Source organism: Topomyia yanbarensis, chromosome 1 (genome assembly GCF_030247195.1).
Source record: "Topomyia yanbarensis strain Yona2022 chromosome 1, ASM3024719v1, whole genome shotgun sequence".
NCBI classification, from domain to species: Eukaryota; Metazoa; Arthropoda; class Insecta; order Diptera; family Culicidae; genus Topomyia; species Topomyia yanbarensis.
Genome location: NC_080670.1, coordinates 39512821 through 39538150, shown reverse-complemented (window position 1 = coordinate 39538150; position 25330 = coordinate 39512821). Strand labels below are relative to the sequence as shown.

The following is a 25330-nucleotide window of genomic DNA, read 5'->3' as shown; positions in this document are numbered from 1 at the left end:
GGAAGCGCTGTTCGATCAAAGCATGCTGTTCATATATGATCGAAATTTTCATTTTATTTGTTTTCATTTTATAGAGTACTTGGCAATCTGTAACTGCATTTGTGTGTTCAACGATTTGTTTTCTTCCACCAGTCACAGGTGGAGGAAAACAAATCGAAAATAGCTTTTCGGTCGGATTTTTTTTATGATGAAACCTGACCAACCGGTATAGAGACTTATCCAGCTGCTTTGGTACTGTGCCGTTTTGACGTTTGGATTGGGAGGAAAATAAACCACTCCTGGGCTTAAGGGGAGGGCGGTAGTATAAAATTGCGAGATCTTGGTGTGCGTATTTCAAACGTCGATATCTACACAGTACGTCTCCTGAATAAGTTTTACAGCGACACAGAGCATTTCAACACCATTATAAATACTTCAGGCGAGCTATTTCGAACGTTTAAATTGGCTGAGTTTTATATATGTCAGCTGGAGGAAATCAAAACCCCAATTAGTGTGTGTGAAAGGAATTGCATAGAACTCTACAGCGACAAGGTCTACCCCAAAAAAGTTTAGGCAGACTTCAATTGGACAAAAAATGATTAGAACAGGAATTTGAAAAATATTTAATCCTCTTGTATTGTTGGACATACAAAACGGCGATGAACACGGTATGGATTTTAGTTGCATTTCTCGCTCACTTGTTTATGTACTTTCTCACATTTCAGTTAAGTGGTAACATTCCTCCCACAGCTCCGACAGGTGTGCTTTCTGCGCTGGCCTATGCGGATTACTCTTTCGGCGCGTGCTTGCCGTTACGGAAGAACGAAAGGAACAAATCAGGTGCACCCTGACGATGCCAAATTTCTCCACTGCCTCGCTAGTGCAATCTAACTACATTACATGATACAAACGCCGCCGAACCCCCATACAGCAGCTAATTATTTCCGAAAGCTGCTTTCAGATTCGGCCTAGCGCGGGAGAAGTTGACATCAAAGTGGATCCAGAGTTAGTACATGAGGATGCGGACTATGAGCGATCAGATATCGAAAACGCAGTGGAAGATGCTGATGAATTAAACATTTTCCTTTAGAACCAAAAACCGAAATGCGCATCAAGGGAGAGAATGGGAAGATTTACGTTATTAGGGGGTTGTGAGAGGAAAAAGTTGAAATGCGCGATTTGCAGAGCGTTTTCTTCGATTTATGGATCCGGATCGCAAGATGAAACAAAGTAGTTCGAAGGGAGAAAAGGAATCTGATGGTTTGCCGCTAAAGAAGGATCGTTCATTACCCATTCGGAACCGATGTCCATATTGTAATAAAGAGTTTGCGGACAAGTGCCTGATGACGACGCACATTCGATGGCGCACGAGTAGGTTAAGGTTTTACTTATTTTCTTTTCTGTAAATTTCAATTATATACTGTTTACTGATACAGGTGAAAAGCCCTTCAAATGTGTCCCCACTGTTCGAAAACATTCACTCAATCGATAACGCTGAAGATACACGTCAGGTTGCACAACCGGGAAAACTCCGCACGTGTGTGAATACTGCGACCGAGGGTTCACTCAATCCTACAATCTGACAGTGCACCTGCGAACCCAACACAACCAGATAATGGTATACGACGCGAAGTCGACGTGCTGCCCGAGCACAAATGTCGAGTATTTAGCAAGGTCTACCGATCGGCGAAAAGTTTCCGGCTACACGAGAAGTTGCATGCCACCGGGAAACTGTTCGATTGTCGCGATTGTGGTAAAAAGTATAACACATATGTGGCCAAATGCAAGGCTTCTAATACCGACGTGAAGGAAAAGATGTACTCATGTAAAATCTGCAGCCAAAGATTCAAGCATCAGCAAAGCGGGGTGTACCACATGAGCAACAAAAACAAACATGAGCATGTTTTTGAGAAGTGGTGAGGATAGTGTACGCGTTTATTGGGTAGTATTTGGCGCACCAACATTAGTAGCGTAAATATCCAGCGCCAGACGCAGGTTCCGTTTGAGGGATTCGATGGAATAGCTATCGACAGACTCTTCATCATCTCGACTTCCATGAGCTCATTCAGTACTTTATGATAAAATAACAATATTCAACATAGGCGACTGTCCGACCAGGATGTAGAATTCAACTAGATACTTTTGACAATAATACCACGCAAGACTGGCAGTATACTCAACTGCTGTATGCTTTTCAAGAGCAGCTGATTCTTGGTGAACTATCGGAAAGGATTCAAAAGAAATGGCATTTGGTTACATTTCAGTATGTATCAAACAACTGAATTCAAATAATTTGTAGCTTTCCGATTTATTTGAGGCATGATTTTCCTGGAAAGACAAATACCAACAATATCAAAATAGCACCGATTTTTTTTAACGTGTCGAATGAATTATTTAAAGTCACGTAAATAAAACAATCAATCAGCCGAATTATAAACCTTAACTTTTTTTCGTTTTGACAACAAATTCTGTCAAAACAAATCAGTTTCGCGTACGGCGTATTTTGCTATCCTGAATGAGCAAAGCATCAACAAGTTTGACAAACTTCTCCATCGACAAGTTTGACAAACTGCAGCGTAACGCTGTTTCAAGTTTTGACAAACTGGTCAGTACACTATTTGACAAATAGACAAATAATCGCTTTGACAAACACGAATGAAAAATTTGGCAAACTTTGTTTGATCAAATATTTGAAGAGCCAGTACACAGCAGTTCAAATTTATTTCACGAAAGATGTCAAATATTTGACGTTATTACAAACAGTGTACTGGTAGCTTAAGAAAAGAATCTATGGAAGCTTTGCATGGTAAAAAAACAAAGCGTGTACGGAATCCAACTGCATCCTTTAAAAATTACTGTAACTTTTTTTCCATTGGGAGTTTCTTTCGAAATTTTGGCTGAAATTTGTTCAATCTGTGTTGTTCACATTGTGTAAGTGTCACTTCCAAATGTGGAACCGTTGCAAAAATAGAGTTGCAGCAAAAAATTTTGGCGCGCACGGAAAATCCGGATTTCTTACCATATCATTAGGTTGCTAGCAGGATGTTGAGAATAGTTCAATAGATCTCGGAAAAGAATGGCCAAAATGGATCTCTGTACAGCCTGAAGAATCACAAGCGTGTAGTCGAAGCTATCAAAATGAATCCCAATAGTTCCGTGAGAGACGTGGCGACAAAACTGCAGTTAAGCCAAACTTTTGTTCAAGATACAAAAAAAAACCCGTGTAGGACTGCACACTTACAGTGTCAATAAGGGACCGAATCGTGATGTATAGCAGTATATAGTGAGGAAATCACATGCGCTGAAGCTCAGTTGTTAATGAAACTGTATTGTCTCGTTATGGATGACTTATGTGAAATCATATATCCGGCAGCTTCCTTCTTAACTGCTGGTCATAAGTACGACGGTACTGAGGAAGTTAGAAAGCAGAGAATGTCTAAGTTTATCAAAAATACATGATTTGGCAAGAAATTTGCTCGTGCGGAACACTTAGCACTCCGTTCGTGTCAACTGGAAGGTTCAACGGTCAGGTGTACGTGAAAGAATACCATACCAAAAGCGTCTACTTCGCCTACTTTTTCTGGCCAGATCTAGCCTCGTGCGATTACTCGAACGATGTTCTGGGGCGGTACAAAACTAAGGTGGTCTATTTCGTACCAATGGATCGTATTCCTCCCAAAAATTACCGGAATTGCGGCTAAATGAAGGTGCCCTAAGGAAGTGAAATCGGCACCAAAAGTGAGGAAAAATGGATTTTCACATAAAAACAAGTTAGCCTAAACGTTGTACAAGACCCCACGAGCAGTGTTGAGAGGAAGGTACGTGCATTTGGATGTGACTATGAAATTGAATAAAACGAATATAGGTAAAGTTTAGTAATATGTTTTATTTTATTCTCTTTAAATTTTGAAAACAATCGATTGAATGGGTGAATTTTGACGAACATTTTCTCGTGATGCAATAAACAACGTCGCTTATTGAACCGCTTGATGATAATAGAGAATTTCAAGATTGGAAATGGCATGCGCATACTAGCTGCTAACAAGTAATTGTGAGCTTAAAATATTGTTTCTGTGATTCATAATGAACAAACGATAACGTTGTAGGAGAAAACCTGCAAACGAAAGCTAACAACCTAATCGACCGCCATGTGCCAAAACGAACAATTAGCGCCAATCAACACCGTCCCTGGCAATCAACTGTCTGTAGACGTTCAAAAACTGCCAAACGAGCTGCATTTAACAAATCCTCGAAGCATAAGACACTGGCATTACGAAATCATTACTTTCAACTCAACCACGAATACAAACAGCAAAGCAGTCGCGCCTTTTTGAGGTACCAGCGAAACATCGAGCGTCAACTGAAATTTAAACCCAAGTCGTTCTGGAAGTATGTTAATGAGCAGCGAAAAGAATCCGGCTTACAATCTTGTATGTCGTTTAATGGAGTTTTAGGTTCCAACACTAAGGAAATTTTCCAACTGTTCTCCGACATATTTTCAAGCGTTTTTTCCAACGAAAGCCTTCCACTACAACAAGTCGCTGCCGCCGCCCATTTAACTCCTTCTCTAGGACGGACCATCAACCATATTTGTGTTGATGATGCTGCCATTCTTGCAGCAAATTCCAAGCTGAAAGCATCTAGTTCCCCGGGTCCAGATGGCATTCCATCGATTTTTGTCAAAAAGTGCATCAGCAGGCTTCTTGAACCACTTCGGCTAATCTTCGTGCTATCACTCACTACTGGAACATTTCCTTCCTGCTGGAAAGCAGCGCGCATGTTTCCAGTTCATAAAAAAGAAAACAAATCGCACATTGACAATTACCGGGGAATATCGTGTTTAAGTGCCTTATCAAAACTATTTGAGCTGGTTGTTTTAGACTCTATTTTCTTTCACTGCAAACACTACATTGCAGACGACCAACACAGTTTTATGCCTAAACGATCGACAACGACCAACTTGCTCTCGTTCACATCATATGTACTCGATGGATTGGCTGACGGATTGCAAACCGATTCTATTTACATGGATCTATCTGCGGCCTTCGACAAAATTAACCATATCGCAATAGCGAAGCTGGACAAATTCGGTATTCATGGACAGCTTCTGCGCTGGTTTCGCTCCTACCTCGATGGAAGGCAACTCCAAATCAGCATTAACCTTCCGGAAGTCGCGCTAGTGCACTGAGTGCACGCTGCTCTAAGAAACTATTGAAATCGTCTTAGGGTCCTAGCGGCTGTTCGTTCAGTGAGCCATAAGCGCGACTTCCGGAGGGCTACGGACTGTCTATTTGCACCATTCTTCGCTACATCCGGCATCCCACAAGGAAGCCATCCCAGTCCACTAATATTCCTCCTCTACTTTAATGACGTCCATATCAAATTACAAGGACCACGTCTTTCATTTTCTGACGACATGAAAATTTTTCGACAAATACGGGATAAACCCTTCAGAGTGAACTCGAGAGTTTTAGCTCTTAGGTTTTAAACCCGAGTAAATCAAGGATCTCGGAGTCATCATGGATTCGGGACTAACGTTCAAACCACATACTTCATACATCGTGGATCAAGACAGCTTGGTTTCGTCTTCCGAATAGCGAAATACTTTAGAGACGTATACTGTTTAAAATCAAATTTATTGGACTGCTGTTTGGAATCCGTACTACCAGATCAGCGTTGACAGAATCGAGGCCGTCCAACGTCGGTTCATACGCTTTGCACTCCGACATCTCCCTTGGTAAAACAGATTTCAGCTGCCGAGCTACGAAAACTGCTGTCAGTTAAAACAGCTCGACACTCTAGGCATCCGGAGGGACTGCTCTCGAGCCCTGTTTGACTTACTGTCTGCCAGGGTTGATTGTCCTTCAATCCTCGTCCGTCTGGATTTTCAAGCCCGTGTTCGAGCTCTACGCAATAACTCTCTTCTGCGAGTATCGTTCAGGAGAACCAACAAAGATAAGAGATTTTTCTAACCCGAAGAGGCGAATGATCTGAAGGTTAAAACCTCTATAATCGAAATAAAAAAGGAGAACCAACTTTGGTCGCCAGAGCGCAGCTATCGGACTCCAGCGAATTTTAATATGTAAAAAAATTAAAGACACCTTTATCGTTCCAGTATTTTTGTTCATAGGAAAGGTTTGATGTGTTGTACAATGAGCATCCTTTTTAAATTTTTGATTTGCCGTTTCAAAGCCCACAAATAAAAAACTAAATAAGTCTGTCGTCCTAATAAAGTATGAAGTGTCAAGTAGTGATAAAAGAATTTAGTAGAAAAGGGTGTCGTTAATTATTTTACATACTCTATACCACGTGGACAATTTAGGGGAGGGTGAGGGTGACGAGAAAGTCTACGTGTCGTGTATGATTTGTATCGTAATTGGAGTGAGCACCTTCATTTTTTTTCAAGATTTTGAAACAGTCAAAGTGCCTATAAACAGCATAGTGTGAGAGTGTGCAATGCATGTGTGAAAATTCAAAACATCAATGGCAACTATCAAAAAAAATCAGAGGAAATCGTACAAAACAAAATCGGGGAAAAAATGGTCTGAATCACTAGATTCGAGTGTCTTTTTTTATAATTATTAAATTTATTTAGGCCCAAATGCGGTAGCTCAACGAGGCCGATTGTTCGTTTTTTACAATAAATAAAAAAACAACTATGTTAAGTTTTTTGTCTCGTTTAGACCTTTCTGCTGCGTGTTGAGATCCTTTTTCTAGGGGGCGAAATATTGCCAGTGTTGTCCACTGCCATTTGAGGTTCGATCCGTTTGTCTTCTTTTGCGTTGTCGTTCATGTCCATGTCCTCATCCGTACTGCTTTCCTGTTTGTGTCTTACTCTTATCGGTCGTCATTGTATGTTCGTATTTTTCGGCATTCGTTTCGTTGTTGTTGTTGCTGGTTGTTGGTGCTCGATCCGAAGATGTTGGTTTTGCAGCTGTTAGTGGTTTAGCGTAAGATGGTTCTGGGCTGATTTCAGTTGGATTGGTTAAGTTTTCCTTAACAGTTTCTACGCAAGGTTTTCCGAGGTGCAGCTTCTTCGTGCAGAACTGGCACGTAGGAATTTGCCCTGGGTACGTGACTAAGGATGTTTGATGAATGAGAACATCGTCACTTCCTAACGCTGTGACGGTTATGTATGAGGGAATTGGCTTGGTCACACGCATTCTCACCACACGAACACCGTTAGGGATACCCGGGAAAAAATTCCTCCAAGTCTCATGTGTAACGGAGTCTACTTTTAATCGCGCCGTCAGGGGTACGCGTAGCCAAATCATGGACCCGAACTTCTACAGCGCCGTTCTCGATGTATACGGGAATGCTATATTTAACATTGCCGCATTCGGCGGTGTGCTGCATGTTGTTTCGCGAGGCGAATGACTCAGCTTGGTTAATGTTGTTGAACGAAATCAGCACGCAATGTTTGATATGATGCATTTGTAGGGTTTTCACTTCAGCCAGATTGAGTTTCATCTGCACTTTTAATAACTGTTCCACTTCCCGAATGGCTGGTCTTACGGGGCATTTCGAAAAATCAACAGCAACACAGTTCGGCCGTATCTGGGTTGCTTTTTGCTGGACACCGTCACTCATCACTAAATCGCACAGTAGGTATAGGCTATTGTTATTTGGACTGCTTGTGTGATAGGCACCGATTGATTTTTAGGTAGAATTGACTGTTTCACTTGCGCGGGACGATTTTTTGCTTCTGCTCAGGGCAAGATGTGAAGACAAACTGTGATTCGAGTGTCTGTTAATTGGTGCAATCCAATGAATTTTGGATTTGAAAGCTTGTGGTTGAAATTTCGAGCCAAACTATAGGTTTCATCAATTTTGTGTTATTATGTTGAAACTTTAAAACGTAAATATAAAAGATTGTAATGTCGTTCAGAAATGAGATATTTCCATAGAAATTTCACAAAGCACTTAAGAAGTGTGACATTCTGTGGTTGAAGTTTGAACGATTTTCGTTCTTCTGCAGCATAGTAGTCTAACACTTAGAATTTTTTTTTTTGAAAACTCATTTTTGATAACTTACCCGAAAGTTCACGTGGACATCAGGGTACAGGAATTGTCCGCGCTTGTCCATGGAGGGGGAGGACAAGAGGACTTGTCCACGTGGTACATGAACGGCCTCTTATAAAATTAACTATCACACTTAGGTCGTGTATCATTTGGCGAAATTAAGTGTAGGTTAAAATCTGACATTTCGAAAGTTATTTGCTACAGTAAAATTTGACTGTGGGGATGTAAGGGTTCAACTTTCGTAGTAAAAGCCTGTGGGACGTAAAAACTAGACTCTATGATCAAAGAATTGCATACAAAGTGGCACGCAATGTCCGGCAAGCTTCAAACTTGTAGTGAACTTGTGGCCATCGTAATGGTTGCCTACATTTAGGGCCAATAAATTTTGCATTTCTCTACCAATAACCTTCTTATATGGATAACTCAAAATTATCTACTATTAAATGGCCACCAAAATGTATCAAATCAAATTGCTGTAAGTATCATGCAATAGCTATTTCGTTTAATAATCCTTATCCATCTTAAGTGACCATCGTGTTAAACCATATCGTAATCTCAAGTACCATCAAGCCTTGGTGCTCGAAAATACCCCAGTAAACTTAAGTGTTGGTCACCGAGTCCAATTTTTTACACCAACCTGAAGTGGCAATAAAATCACCGTATTCAGCCTACATTAGGTCGCGGTGAGATTAGGCACATTGTTGACTTTTCACTTACCTTTGCAAATGTAGACTGAAAAAATTGGTGCCACATTCCCGGACCGCTAAAAACCCATAGATTAGCGTTTGCGGCGGGGTGTTTACAAACAAAAGTCACCGGCAAGCGCACGGCATGGGGACACCTAATTGTCATCTAACACGATTGGATCAGTCGATGGGCTCGTGGTAGGTATGTACATTGGTTAGGTAGATTTTTCGCTTGGATAAGACTTTAATTAGTTTCATCCGCTCGTCGGAGATCGCTTAGCTTCTAAACTCAAAGAGTAGGTAATCGTTTAGGAACAATTTCCATCACGTGAAACTGTACGTGATGATGAGTGCCGCACGTTCCATCCAAGGATGGCGATAAATCTTGATCGATGTTGGGTCATGCTAGATTTCCTTCCAATTGATCCCAGCTGACGATGGACCAAGCCGAGATGGTGGTGTGCGTCAACCGTTCGATCAGTTCGGAGTTATGATGACGTTCGTTGGTATATATCTTTTTCATAAATGAACATAACTGGCAAAGTTCAAGTGGACGCGCATTGCCCTGAAAGGGTTAGAACCTTTTTAAATCATTGTATGTTGTTCTAATTTGCACAACTGCACCATCATTGGCTGTAATATGTATTTTATTTAACATTTTCACTAACGCTTCCTAGTTTAGAGCACTGACTAATTTGTGTTGTATGTTTCTTTTTTTCGTTTGCTTTTTCAGATTCAGAACTTTCCTCCCTATCGCATGTTGGTAAGTGTTGCTCTCAGTGTTTATTCGGTTTTATTTACTTTTAGTTGCGGCTTCGAACATCTACCTGTCTACTATATGTGAAATATTATTATTCTAGTGTATTTTTTCAGGACGGTTTAGATTTTATCTTTTGCTGCAATGTCAAAAAAAGATATTTTTTTGCGCGCGGTCAAAAACTCAATTAAGATTTCTGACAGCTCATGACACAGATGCAAAGTCAAGCCAAAGAAGTTTGGTTTGTTTTCCTCACGAAATAATTCGGCTCCATTTCTCCATCAAACCGGTTTTTGCAATTTTTTTTGTTTTCCTCGCAAAATAGTTCGGCACCAATTTTTTTTAACGGGAGTAGAAAGGTCAATAATTAGGCAATCCATGAGACGTTTCTGATCAGCTGATTATTTCTTCTTTACTTATTCTGACGTTACTCCGAGGGGTGCGACGTCCAATATCGTTGATTCGATCCAACATCAAACGAATCGGACTAACAAAGTTGTTTGTCGGACGAGTTTTTCTGTTCGCAGGAGTATACTTGTTGACAGAACCCACCGCTGAATTGTCAAACAAACGTCTAATGGATTGCCTAATTGAATTCAAATGTGAATTCTCGCGTACTTTTTTGAAATGGACCTATGTGCAAAACAGAGCCTCTCTTTGTTCACTTTCTCTTTCGATTATCGCGGCTTCACCATTAACCTTTCCAATAATATTCCAGTACATATTGGAAGAGTATGATTTCGACAAGCATATTATGCAAAGGATTACCCGAATAGAAATGTACAGTAAGAAAACCATGATTTTCACTGTGACAGTACAGTAATTTTACAATAATTTACAGTAGATTCTAGTGTTTGGCTATAATACAAAAACAATAAACTTTAACGTTTCTACAGTAAATTTCAATGTAAAATCGACTTTTACAGTAAAAAGGGGGGTGGTTATGTACCTTAACATTAAAAAAAATCGATTTTTTTCCATATATTTTTTTCTCGAAAACAGTAAAATTTAATGTGAATTTATTGTATCATTTTTTTGCTGAACAGTAAAGTTGATTGTTACATTACATTTTATTGTAAATCTACTGCGAGAACACCGCGTCCAACATTGTTAAAACAGTAATAACTATAATATTTATTGTTTTATGATTGTTTATAGGGTAAATGCTATTGTAAAATTCTATCCGGGTAAGCAGCAAACACAAATGCGACCATGTTATAGCGGAAGAGAAAGTAAACAAAGAGAGACTCTCATTTGCACATAGGACCTTTTCAATAAGTTTGCTTGAATTAAAGAAAACATAGCAGGGATGCCAGGTGCACAGATTAATCTGTGTTACACAGGTGCTGCACAGATTGTTAAAACTGCACAGATTTCCCTTACGGCCAATTTCTTCATCTGGATGAAAACCGGTTTTCATTGAAAATCGGTTTTCGGCGAATTGATCACCAGCAACCTGAAAATTGGTTTTCAGCGAAAACCGGTTCTCATCCAGTGAAGAAATTGGCCGTTAGTCTTTTGTTATAATGCACAGTTTTCCATATTTCTCTGTTATATTGCACAGACTAGTACACAGATTTCTTAGTTTGTTACTGCGTGCTACAACAAAACAAAAATGAAAAGAAAAAACGACTTCTTGGTTTGATACAAGCTTACGTTTTTCTTATGAACAGGTTTTCACATATTTTACACATACATGCACAGGTTTCCAGTAGGCCTTAAAAATTTGAAAGTGAGCTAAACCCATTTTCCCATATTGCTGTGTAATTAAAATGTCATGTAAATAATCTCTCTAAACAGTCAAAGAAGTGAGGTTAAAGAGTGTGATGTAGTGGTCTATAGTTTAAAATGCATAGCTTATCCCAAGAGTAAAGTAATTGGGTCATTGAGTCATATGCAGTTTTTTTTTTCGATGCAGCTGACGTTAAAGATATGTAGTCGAATATTCGCGAAATGGCAACTAAAAATTATTTTATTAAATTGAATTATTTCGACCACATCTTCCATTTGCTTACCTTGATTCTTATCCTTTTGTTGGGATAACTGTCAAAAATGCTAACCCATGTGGCAAAACTCACTGTCATGGACGAACGATAATGTCAGATGAGGAGGTGTACGAAAATGTAATTTCGTACAAAATCGATTGAAAATTATTCTGAAGTTTTAAGAGTTGATCATATTTATTGCCATATTTAGACAAATCTTGAGCGTTTTTTCAAAAAGACATATCTGCAATGAGTTACTCTCTTTGTTTACTTTCTTTTCTGTTAATAATTCGGTCACTTTAACATTTATCCCTCAACTCTTTGCATAATATGCTAGTTAAAACCACCGTCTTTCGATCTGTACTGTAAAATAAGTGAAAAGTGTTATAGTGACGCCGTAAAAATCGAAAGAGAAAGTAAACAAAGAGAGTAACTCATTGCAGATTTGTCTTTTTGAAAAAACGCTCAAGAAAAAGAACTTTACATCTTTGTATGACAGCATGTGTTCCTTTCACCCATTTCTTCCGCCCATCAATCATCATATCAACGAATTTCAGTAATCAATCTTGTGGAAAATCTTTCCTGCTTTCATTCTCCGAGGTTTTGTGGCTTAATCCAACCGCCGTCTACGTAATCGAGCACCTGTTGATTTGCTTTGTACCCCGTGATAATCTTTTCGGAATTACAGAAGCATGTCGCGACCCGATTTCGACAGCAGCTCAACCATCCGTATTCGATTGTTTGCTTTTGATAAGTTCGCCTAAAAGTAATCGTGAAAGATGGAAAATCCACGGGACCGACAAAGACGACGACGAGAGAGAGGACTGATGGATTGGCCAAATACTGGTTGTGTGCGTGCGTTAACTGAAAGTGCAAGGCTGATCACGAGTTTGAATCGTGTACCTCCTCCTCCTCCTCCTCCTTGTCCCAGTAGTAAACACAAGGACATGAAGCCAACCATTCACGATTCGACTGTTTCTGACGTCTGCTGCGACGAAGATTATTGGGCCACTTTACTGGCATTTTTTTGAATTGATTCACTCAGCTTTATTCGCCCGGCAAAAATGGCCTCTCTGGTTTGTCTCCGGGCCTGTCTGTAATAAATTGCTGTTACTCAAACGGAAAACAATGTGTGGCTAGGGGCGACAGCAATCCGCAGGCGGTTTGTGGCCGGAAAAGTACTGTGCGATCACGCTGGATATGAATGGGAGTACTGTGGAAAAAAATTAGCGTCACACGGAAAGCCATTCAATGAAAAAATAACGAAATTTTAACGTGTTTTTTGTCTCAAATAAAAAAAATAACTCGACTTTTTGTTTCGGGAAAATGGTATTTGTATTAGGTTTAAAACTCGGTGCTACTTTGAAACTGTTTGTATCTTTAGAAGCAGCAGAACTTTTGGGTTTACAATTTGGAGAAATCGACGAATTTTTTTCCCGGGTCGAAATCCATCACAAAATCCCATGCGACATCCCTTGACCCAGTTTCTGAAACTGTACATTAGTCTTATAGTAACCAAACATTCCTTCTATTAGACTCATAGTAACTAAAAGTTCGTTGAACCTAATATGAAAAAACGAAGATGACGGAGATTGCCTGAAAAATGATCACCGTACTGCTCATGCGCACTGACAGTTATGTACCCAGAACTTCACTGTAGCATAGGCTAATACATTTGCAGCTGAGTCACTAATAATATTAAGTTCGAATCCCAGCCAGTAGAAAGGAAATTTTTTCCGGATTTTAATCTCCGCTATTTAACTTTTCGATCTATTTCCGTCTACGCTGCCTTAGCAACCGATAGTACTTTTATTCAAAGATGAGTCGTTTTTAAAAGTTTTTAACACTGCTCAAAGCCTTAGTATAACTGAGCCATTTATCTTTTATGTTTTACTATATGTAAACATAAATAAAAAGTACCACCGCAACGTTTCCATCGTTGTGGAAATTAGCGTTTGTGTTTCTAGTTCATGAGAATAGAGACAAGAAGAGTACAGAAAATTATCGCCAAATTTCTGCACTATGGGCTGTATCGAAGCTTTTCGAATTAGTCGTGGTGGAGCCGGTGTTCTTTCACTGCAAGCAATATATCTCAGAGGACCAACATGGATTCATGTCTTACCGATCGACTACAACAAATTTAGGAATTTATTCACTTCTCTCATCTTTGAGGGGTCTGAGGATGGCTTGCAAACCGATGCTATCTTCACCGATCTGTCCGCCGCTTTAGACAGAATCAATCACGATATCGCCATCACCAAATAAGCTAAATTTGGATTCAATGGATCACTCCTCCGTTGGTTTCAGTCATATCTGGTATGCCGTCAACTCAGAGTGAATATAGGCAACGACTACTCTGAAATATTTGCAGCTACGTCTGGTATCCCACAGGGAAGCCATCTCGGACCATTCATCTTTCTACTTTACTTCAACGATGTGAATCATAGACTCGGTGCACCACGCTTGTCGTACGCCGATGATGTCAAGATATTCAACCGTATCAAGACTGGCAGACACTCACATCCTGCAGAAACAATTTGATGTTTTAGCGAGTGGTTTATCGATATGGTTCTAAATTCCGTAAAATGCTCTGCAATCGAGGAAAAGAGAATCTATTCATTTCTTTTGCTGCTTAGTCCTATTATCTATTAATTTCTACGGCTGCTTATTCCGTGTTGGATCTTGGAGTGATGTCTCATATGTTATTGGCCGGGCATCACGAAAGCTGGGGTTCATCTTCCGTGCTGTCAAATCATTCACGGATATATACTGCCTAAAGCGTCCGGTCATCTCTGGAGTATTGTTCGACGTTTTTTCGAATCGCTCTGAGATAGCTACCCTAGCGGGATCGCTTTTCGACTGCCTTGCTACGAGAGTCGCTGTTTATGCTAAGAACAAGGTTTTTGAATTTTTCAAAAAATTTTAGATTAGGACATCTTTTTTCTTTTTTATTTCGACTATACAGGGTGCGCCATCTGGATGTATTCAAATTAAACAATTTCGCTATTTTCCTGCGGATTTTGACAGATAAACACAATTCTGAAACGTCATTTTGTGCCATTTTGGCTATGAGTCGATTTACACCAGAAGAACGCGCTGAAATCGTAGCGCTTTACATTGAAAACTGTGTTCAACTGTGCGTGCTTATCGTAAAATATATGGCAAGCATTCGACGCCTACAAACAATCCGTAATTTGGTGAAGAATTTCTTAGAGTACGGGTCTGTAACAACTCCCCAGATTCCTATTCGACAGCCCCGCAACTGTTTGGGCCGGAGTGTGCTCCAAAACTATCATCGGTCCTTATTTTTTCAAAGCGGGAGAGACTATCGATGCTGCACGCTTTCGTTGTATTTTGGCGCACTTTGTCTGTCCACAAATGCAGAAAAGCTTCTATTTTCAATAGAATCAAGTTCTTGCAGAGCAAATTCCCAGGACACGTTGTCTCAAAAATGGTGATTTGGAATGGCCTCCTCGTTCTCCGGATTTAACGGTACCATACTTTTTTTCTGTGGGGTTAATCGAACTGCGCAAACTTCTGCTATTTTAAGCATCTAGAGCTTCAACAATTGTTCCACATCGCAAATAGATGGAAAATTGACCGCAGCGGGGAATAAGGTAGCTTGTCATTTAGCGCAAATAGATTCAAATGCTTGTCCTGCTAAAAAAGTGATTTGTAGCTTCTGATCTAAGTAAAATGAGAAGCCAGCTTGACGTATTTTTTAGATAACTCAATATGAGGTCAGATCGAAGCGGGTTATCTTCATCCGACATTGCTGCTACATTATTCTAACTTGTCCCGGTGGAGATCCCAAGTGTCTTTATTTTGCTCTCAGCCGAATGATTGTGTTATTGTCGAAAGAAATTGGATACTAAAGGGTTTCCCACATCAAATCGCATCACGGAGAAAACGTTGTAGAAAATTACCCTAGTGGACCGACATTTTTCAAACTTTCAGACAATCAAACTAACCCATTAGTTTGCTTTTGGCATATCTATTTCATTCAACTTTAATACTATAACCGTACGCTCACACCTTACGCTTAACTCCACTCATTAGCTTCCGTACAACATCTGGCTGCAACTTCTTCTGTACGGAAACCAACCTTTTCTACTTGTCTTCCTTATATTTGAGCTCCTTGGGATGTTTCCGTAGTGTCTGCTTCATAACTGCCCAGTATTTTCCGATGGGCCTTAGTTCCGGTGCGTTGGGGTGGTTAGTGTCCTTGGGGGGTGCGAGAGTGACCCCGTTGGCTTCGTACTACTCCAGGACAGCGATTGAATCCGACCAGAAGCTCGCAGGGCCCTCGTGTTGCTTCAACAGAGGAAGCAAACGCTTCTGTAGACATTCCTTGAGGTAGATCTCGTTTACAGCCCCGGTAATCACGAACGGCACCACTCCGTTTGCCACATGAGCAGATCGCTTGCCAAGTCATGTATTAATGGACAAACTTTGAAAGTTTCTGCTTACTTCTTCCAGAACATCAAATTTGTGCTGGGCGGTGAAAACAGTAACCCCGAAAGCTGCCGGTAAGTCTCATCATCCATGATGAGATAATGAAGCTTCGTCAGCATATGGGTGTACAGTAGAGTGACAGGAAAAAAATGAACCCTATCGGCCCATGCCTCAGTCGATTCCTAGTCCCACCAGGAGTACTTGCTCCAAATTTGAAGCAAATCGGACAAGTCTAGCTACCGGACCAGCGTGCCTGAAGTTTGTATGGGAATTTTCGACAATTTACATGGAGAAAACCCACTAACTCGCATTTTCGCCGTTAGGTGGCACTATATGCATCGTATTAACACTGTAAGTGAAAATAAAAAGGATAATTTAATAGCCTACAACTTTGTCGAAGACCGCTAGTCAATCCGGCTTTGGTAAAAGAAGTTATTAAACTTTGAACGAAGTGATGTCTGAGTCCGTTTTGCATGGGGCCTAGCAGTGCATGATTGTGGATCAGTACTTGATTCGCACGAACTAAACATTTTTGTGAAATAATAGTTAGGTTTAGGTCAATAGTATATTCGGAAGATTTATAGTAAGTAATACGAGTCATGTTTTGGTTAGAAAATTTTAGTTCCACATTTTACCGCATAGAGGGCGCCAACACTAACTTTTCAACGGAAAGAGATAGAGATTAGGTATCTTCCACAAAGTTGTAGAGCAAGCGTTTTTAAGTAATTCTTCCGAACATCTCAAAATTCTATCTCACTCCTATGAAAAGTTAGTGTCGGCGCCCTCTATGCGGTTAAAAGTGGAACTAAAATTTTCTATCCAAAACATAACTCGTATTATGTACTACAATTCTTGTGAACATACTATTCAGCTAAATCTAACCATAATCTCACAAAAATGTATAGTTGGTGGTAACCGAGTACCGATCCACAACCGTGCACTGCTAGGCCCCATGCAAAACTGACTCAGAAATCACTTCGTTCAAAGTTTAATAGCTTCTTTTACCAACGCCAGATTGACTAGCAGTCTTCGACAAAGTTGTAGGCATTTAAATTATCTTTCTTATTTTCATTTACAGTGATAAAACGATACATATAATGCCACCTAGCGGCGAAAATGCGAGTTAGTGGGTTTTCTCCATGTAAATTGTCAAAAAAATCCTTACAAACTTCAGGCACGTTGGTCCGGTAGCTTGATTTGTCCGATTTGCTTCAAATTTGGGGCAACTACTCCTGGTGGGACTAGAAATCGACTCAGGGGTAAGCCGATTGAGTTTTCAAAAATTCATAATTTTTCTGGGCACTCTAGTGTACAGTTATCGGGCCCGTGACTTTTCCACCGTATTTTACCGTTCGTCACGATTTGTACGTATGCAGTCCCTCCTGGTCCTTGGCTCTCTGAACGAAAGACCTGGACAGATTCAACTTTTTGGCCACATCTCTGACCGAAGTCGTGTTTACAAACATTGCTTCACAGTTTAATATCAGTGTTGGTAAACACGGCTCACACTAAATGTCATTATTTATGTCAACTTCGTCTACGTGCACAGCTTAATTGAGCTATTTGTGTGAAGCCTCCTGTTTGTTAATTATGTTCTTTACTGAAACAGTTAACTTCACTTTTCTTGACAGTTCGCTTGTACTGTTTACATGGACTTAGAAAAATTATGTGGACGACTAGATTCGCTAGAAGCAAATCGTAAAGAATTTTTCTAAGTCCATGTAAACAATACAAGCGAACTGTCAAAAATGAACACTTGAGTTTATTTGTGACGTCAGCGTAAAGTATTCAATACTAGCTCGTTGTTTGTAAAAAGAATACCATCATAATCGTATTTATACAGTAAATAAAATGATGATCAGTTTCAATTCCTCTCAATAGTGATTCCAATGAGTGAAAGATTCATAAGAGAACCGTCTGTTTGTTGTCAATTCATTGGAGTGAGAACCGTAACTCAATAAGTATCGCTTACTGTTTTGACTGCTAAACGTTTTATTCCCATTTGTCCAGCAGGTTTGCCATCAGCACTGGCTGGGAGTCTGTTGGTCGTTTATAGTACCATGGTAGTGACAAGTTGCTACTGGCTGATATCACTTAAAAACGACGGTTATATTTCTTACATACATTGCAAACTTGACTTGGATGTTGTTGTTTTCAAAGAGAGCAAAATCAACAGCTAGAAAGATTAGGTTCCTCCATAACAGCTCTATTCGCCCTAATTTCAATTAGTTGAAACTGAGTACATATAAGGAGACTGACGACACTGTCAAAATTGGAACAATAATCATTTGTCAGCGTCATTCCAAACGAGTCAAATCCATGTATTTTGAATATCGTTTGTTCTCTTGGAATATAACTGACAGATAATCATGACAGTTGTCTTCACTCTCCTTACATACGCTCTGAGTTGAAATTAAACGATTACGTTGGGCGCCAATGTTACATGGGTGTCTGTCGAGGGGGAACGAAAACCTCGATCGGCCCCGAAAAGCTCGTAGAAGGGCACACAAAACTGAAGAAACTAAAATCCACAACATAAATTTTCACCGACACAAACTTTATTCTCCCTCCATTGCCCTGCTTTATCTGCTTCTTATTCTACTCCTTACTCCTTCTGTTCTCTCTTCTCCTCTATCTACTTATTCTACCTATTCTCTTTTCTTCTTACTCACGCTTTCTGTGGGTGCACCCCTACCATGTCCGCCACGCCGTTTTTTCCCGGAGATGCATCCTGCAGTTCGCACCCATCATTAAGGCACTTCTGCCACCCACACTCGTGATCGGCGCTTATGAATGCGGTCGAATCGACTTTCCTACCAATGGGCCGTGCCGTCGTGCTCCCGCGGACAACTTATCCTCCGTGCTGGTGTGACGTATAGTCGTCGTCGAAGACTCAGAGCTGATCGATTCTTTCTGTACCGCCGTCTTTCCTCGTAGGTTGCTGACCGAACCCGCTTGCTGTCCGTACGCTCTGATTCAGACCTGAAAATAAAGGCCCTGAGGCAACATGGGAATTAGCCTCCATTTGGTCCTTCAACTTGTTGCCACCTACTTCCTTTGGAAGGCCTTTTCCGTGCGGTGCTTTCGCGCAACCTTTTGCACTTGTTGCCGACGATCTGTGTGAATCGTTTTTATGCCTGTCGATTACAAGTCGCATATTAGTTTAGTCTCGAGCAGACTGTCGCTAGCTTCCCGCTTGAGCAAGTAGTTGATCGCTAATCCTCAGTCCTTATCGGTTTATCGGTCCTTGTTCGCCAATCTCCACCGGTTGCGTCGCCGGCGAACCGTCGTTTTGAGGTTAACTCCCCCACGTGGCAATGTCGTACCGTCCGAGCGGCTTTCTGACTTCGATGGCCCGTCACCAGTATTTCGCCAACGCTTACTGAGTCGCGTGCAATCGTTCGTTGTTGGCCTGATTTGTCCCCTTCACTGGACAATCATCGAATTACTCCGGGTTGTTTTCCGGCCGTTTATACTTTCCGCGGCACTAACTTCTTGGCGAAAAACTGCCTCTTCGGTGGTCTGCTATTTTCTGACTGCAACCGTTACTACTTCCTCACGTCAAACAAGATTTTCTTCGACGACGGGTGGTATGCGTGTGTATTGCGATGACAGTTGCTGCTGTCTGATCGATGCAGGGTTGCTTCGTTGTTGGTGTGCGTGGCGACATCTGCCTCTCATTTTGCAAGCAATTCATTTGTTTCTGTACTGTATCTTAGGGCTTATATTTTATTACGTTACTAAACAAAATAAACGTAACAACTTTTTTGCTAGAATTTTGAAGAACCATCTTTCCGTGCACTGTCACTACACCAAGAAAAGACCGAGGACAAAAAACATAATCATCGTTGGCTTCCAGAGATGTGATAAAATATTACCGATCAACCTACCGCTTGTTCCAACAGTGTCCTATGGAACCATCACATTGAGATTGAACCAATTGCTTTCCCTGCTCAAGGATGAACTTGCAAGTGGAAACAATTTTCCAGCACCTGACCCGATCAGAGTGAGTAACAAAACTAAAACAAAATGCACTTCACGTAACAAATTGTGTTACAAATCAGTTTTCTTTGATACCCGAAAAACTGAAAAATTTAAAATGGTATCAATCGAAGACACTATTTTGATAACAGTTTGCTATAACCTTCCAATCGGAGAATCGATACGATTGGGATGATTGTTATGACTAGAGGATGTTTGTTGTTGCTGTTTTCGATGGATGTAAAGTGAACGGGTAAAAAGGCGAATGAACAGCACCGGCAACAGCAGCATATTACGTGGATGGAAATTTTATTCGGAGTACTTTTCCAGTCTCTTAAACGCGGCCAGCTTGGATAAGTGGAATCGGAAAAATTTCTTCCGAACTGGGTGTAATTGTGCGAATGAAGTGCGTAGATGATGGGCGCTGTGGAAAAGTGCCAGTGATTATAAGAAAGGTCAAATACGGTTCAGAGTTAATGAATTGGTTCTGTATAACATTTACCCATTCAACGGGAAACTAATTTTACTCTTCAACTCGTCACGTTAGTGACAAAATCGCTCAAAATCCATTACAACGAACTGAATGGCGTGTTCTGTCTGCTCGCCAAACGAATTGCGGTATTACACAGTTTTCACCGATTATTTCCGGCAATTCACATCACACTGGTTGGCTGAGTTCCAAAAATAGCTGTGTCCTAATGTCCAGAACACACAGGACCAGACTCACCGGCTGCCGAGAAGCGATTCCCAATGAAGTAGGTATAGCATGGCTTGCACAAAAAAGAAGATAAATATAGTCTTGCGAGAATTAATAAGTTATAGCCAATACGCCGACTGTGCCGGTGAATTACGAGACCAGCTTGTCAACGCCCTGGCTCTAGTCGAGGTTGGTGTTTTTTTTTGTAATACCATCAATTTTGTTTGGAACAACTTTCAATTTCACTTTTCATCGCCGACGCCGCCTGGTCTGCCAAGAAGGTGCAGAACACCCACACGCTAGACGTCGTCACACTCGCCGAAGATTGCGACAATTTCACATAAATATACAACGTTTTTCCAAGTAGCCAACGACGACGCAGTTGCTCTAATGGATCGCTTTCCTCGAATTTTCAAACATGTTTACTCAAGTGAGACACTTACAAGGTGCGAAGTTCGGCTTTGTTGGGATGGTGCGTGATCAGGTCTGGCTGGCCCCCGCTAAATATGACGTCAATCGTGGTACGACGTTTGCCGTCCCCTCTTCAGGGTTTGGAATAAAACAGAGATTGATGCTAACACGTGGTCTGGCTGTCGAATTTCCCCATGACCTCGAAAGACGTTCGCAGAATTGGGGAAGTTTCGAGTGATAATTAACTGATACGTGTTACGTCGGATGTGGAAATGATGCTCAACTTCTGGGAACCATTATCTCATCAGTTATCAGCGCAAACTTAGTACCAGTTAGACGATTAATCCTTTCAAATTAGCATTATTTAGACACACAATCTAAACAATTCAGAGTTGATAGAAAACCAGTAGTTTTTTTGTGATATACAAGCTGTCCTCAAGGAAGTATTCTATGTCCACTGGAGCAGCTTATATTCAATCGATTTCCGTAGAAAAACAAAAAGAAACTTTCGATTGAAATTTGTGATTTTTTTTCGTTAACTAAATCTTACGTAATTACGTCATTACGAAATTCAGGGTGAGGGGAAAACTCATTCATTATTATTTTTTACTGCGTCTGTTAAATTTGAGCACCCCACAAAAAATAACGAATTATTTTTCCTCACCCTGCATTTCGTAATGACGTATGTCAATATTTAGTTGACGAAAAAAATGGAAAATTCAATCAAAGGTTTTTTTTTCAATTGGGCATGAATAACTTCTGCGAGGATAGCTTGTATATTTTTGAACTGGAGTCGACTGTTTCCGATTTTTAGGTTAGGGGTATGGCTTTGCAGTCTAATTTTGAAGCAAAAATAAACTGTTTTGTCTTCATCCGACGTTTCGGTCCGTTAGGGACCTTTTTCAAGGATTCGATAGTTGTTGTTTTGTTGTCAGATTTGTTGTTGTACAACAATCGATTGTAATTTGGTTTTACAGGATCATCTGTTCTGTTCATGCGAAGTCTTTTCGGGATCCAAACGCTCGTTTTTTTCTTCCGTTGAATTCGGTTTCAGTCAATATCTTTCAACTTGCTAGCAGTTAGTTGAAAGATATTGACTGAACCAAATTCAGAGGAAGAAAAGACGAGCGTTTCGATCCCGAAAAGAGTTTGCACGATCGGAACAGATGATCTTGTAAAACCAAATGACAATCGATTCAGATCTGACTACAAAACAACAATAATCGAATCCATGAAAAAGGTCCCAAACAGACCGAAACGTCGGATGAAGCCAACTTAGTTTGTGTTTGCTTAAAAATTAGACTGCAAAACCACACACCAAGCCTAAAGATAGCTGGTACAGTACTGGACAAAATAAATCATACACCACTTATTTTTATTTTTCGTGATCAATATCTCAGCCGGTTTTGAAATTAGCAGGCTGGTCCCTTGGTGAATGTTACTGTATTTTGTCATGATAAAAATTTGCCGATATGGAAAATATACGATAATGCATGACTTTCTCAATATGTATTGATTTATAATAAGGAAACTGTATTGATATGGACAAAATAAATCATACACCTTTTGTTTTGTTCTTCAATAACTTTTATCGATTTATTTTTCACTTTTCAATATATGGTGTGACCACTCAACACTGCTTCCAATCGTCTTGGCATACTTTCGACGAGGTTTTTCAGATATTCCTGATCAATTTCTTCCCATGCGGTCTCGAGAGCTTCAAAATAGACATTTTAATGTAGAATACATTTAAGCTTTCAATATAGGGGTCCCGTTTCAAAATATCGGCTGCGGCGCCGCGTCAGATTTTGAACGTTAATAACTTTTATCATACTTAACAGAATGATTTGATTTTTAGGCCAATTTGTTGCAAATATGTTCCTCTATGCTGTATTAAAATTTGAAGTATGTATAACATGCACTAATAACAAAAAATTGTGTTTTGAAAAATCTTTCGAAAACGACTCGGAAAAGTGAAAATTTTCAGCCCATCCCGCACAGAGCCGTCAAAATGGTGGACCAACCGAACAATAAAATAATGAAAAGTTTATATATAGGTCCACTACATGTTTGTTCCTATGGTTATTCGCATTGGGTTGCTTGACGAGAGCAGTTGGTGGGGGAAAGACGGCATATTCCTTTGGTTAGGCCATTAGAAGCCGGACGGAAAGGAAAGGCTCATGCACGGCACGAGAACGAGCGAGAAAGCGATAGTAGTGCATATTAGCGCGATTATATAAATATCTGTCGGTCGGTTTTTCTCATCATTCGTATTCGTTCAAGCACTAGCAAGCAGCCAGTCCACCGAAGGAAAGCAGTTGGCAATGACGACGGCGGAAAAAGTGCCCCAGCTACTGGTGACTCATCGCAACCCGATCAGGAACTGTCGACCTGCAAGAATTTCGCCCCAACTAAAGGGCAACAGAGTAGGCTATCGTTCCAGCGTCTGGGTCGTGAGATTGTGCAGGACTGCAAAATCGAGCCACGCTTACAAAGCTCAGTCGTAATGATGCCCCGATAAGCCAACGATGCCTACTTGGTCGGTTTGTTCGAGGATGCAAAATAGTGCTTTGTGGCTCACCGTGTCCGCGGGGAGTGCGTCTGAATTATGATCCCGCAATAAAACAATAAACGGTTCTTTACAGGACCAATTAATTGTGTTGTAATAAGAGTTAAACTGAAATTTACATTTTATGGTGTATAACAAATAATTTTCAGAAAGCTATATAAAAAATACGATGTGTGGAAAGAAAGAAAGAGAATTTAAATTATCCTCTCTTGCTCGTTTTCGTGCACTGCTTTTCCTTTCCTTTCTGCTGCTACTACCATCATAACTAAAACGAATGTGCGTGTTCCCCCACCATCTCTTGGCCAGTGTTGCCACAATTGCATGTCGCTATTACAATTTGAATTATTTTATTGATCCTCTCTAGTATTGATAAAATATAGAACGTGCAAAGTACACTAGTCGCATGCTTTTATTCGAACTTTTTGGCAGCCTCCGTTGATTAACTGCATAAATCGATTTGTTTGTGCAGCTCCTTGCTAGTAGCAAACTAAATAGCCTTTATCAGCGCTAACAAATAACACGAAAGAATTTAAATTTGTGAAAATCATTTCCTTCTTTTCAAATCTGCAGCATTCTTTGAAAATATTGTTTGAATGTTGTTATTGAAAAACTGAACATGCAAGTTTGCTAGCACTGGCCACTAGATTGAAGGCGATGGAAAGACAGAATATTCGTTTTGGTTATGCTAGTATTGGTAGCCGAACGGAAAGGAAAGGCACAGGAATGGCACGAAAACGAGCGAGAGCGATAGTAGCGCTTTCTCGTGTGTTCATATATGAATATTGGTCGGTCGGTTTTTCTCATCATTCGTATTCGTTCAAGCACTAGCAAGCAGCCAGTCCACCGAAGGAAAGAAGTTGGCGATGACGACGGTCGGAAAAAGTGCCCCAGCTACTGGTGACTCATCGCAACCCGATCAGGAACTGTCGCCCTGCAAGAATTTCGCCCCAACTAAAGGGCAACAGAGAAACTAATCTGTGTTCTAATAAGAGTTAAAGTGGTTCACCGTGTCCGCGGGGAGTGCGTCTGAATTATGCTCCCGCAATAAAACAATAAACGGTTCTTTACAGGACCAATTAATTGTGTTCTAATAAGAGTTAAACTGAAATTTACATTTTATGGTGTATAACAAATAATTTTCAGAAAGCTATATAAGAAATACGATGTGTGGAAAGAAAGAAAGAGAATTTAAATTATCCTCTCTCGCTCGTTTTCGTGCACTGCTTTTCCATTCCTTTCTGCTGCTACTACAATCATAACTAAAACGAATGTGCGTGTTCTCCCACCATCTCATGGCCAGTGTTGCCACAATTGCATGTCGCTATAACAATTTGAATTATTTTATTGATCCTCTCTAGTATTGATAAAATATAGAATATGCAAAGTACACTAGTCGCATGCTTTTTTTCGAACTTTTTGGCAGCCTCCGTTGATTAACTGCATAAATCGATTTGTTTGTGCAGCTCCTTGCTAGTAGCAAACTAAATAGCCTTTATCAGCGCTAACAAATAAGACAAAAGAATTTAAATTTGTGAAAATCTTCTCCTTCCTTCTTTTCAAATCTGCAACATTCTTTGAAAATATTGAAAATGTTGTTATTGAAAAACTGAACATGCAAGTTTGCTAGCACTGGCCACTAAATTGAAGGCGATGGAAAGACAGAATATTCGTTTTGGTTATGCTAGTATTGGTAGCCGAACGGAAAGGAAAGGCACAGGAATGGCACGAAAACGAGCGATAGTAGTGTTTTCTCGTGTTTTCATATATGAATATTGGTCGGTCGGTTTT

The 25330-nt window shown here is 40.3% G+C and overlaps 1 protein-coding gene and 1 pseudogene across 4 annotated transcripts in view; both read left to right on the top strand.

The window, feature by feature from the left end:
- Window positions 1–25330, top strand: part of LOC131677403 (myb-like protein A) — a 444108-nt gene that overhangs the window by 232387 nt on the left and 186391 nt on the right. For 2 of the 4 annotated variants that reach the window (XM_058957206.1, XM_058957208.1), the window contains exon 4: window positions 9421–9450. The exons of the other annotated variants lie outside the window; for them this stretch is intronic. In XM_058957206.1, coding sequence (XP_058813189.1) covers window positions 9421–9450 — 30 coding nt within the window. The remainder of the gene's footprint in view (window positions 1–9420; window positions 9451–25330) is intronic. 4 annotated transcript variants of the gene reach the window in all.
- LOC131677404 (zinc finger protein 182-like) lies at window positions 1112–2008 on the top strand (annotated as a pseudogene).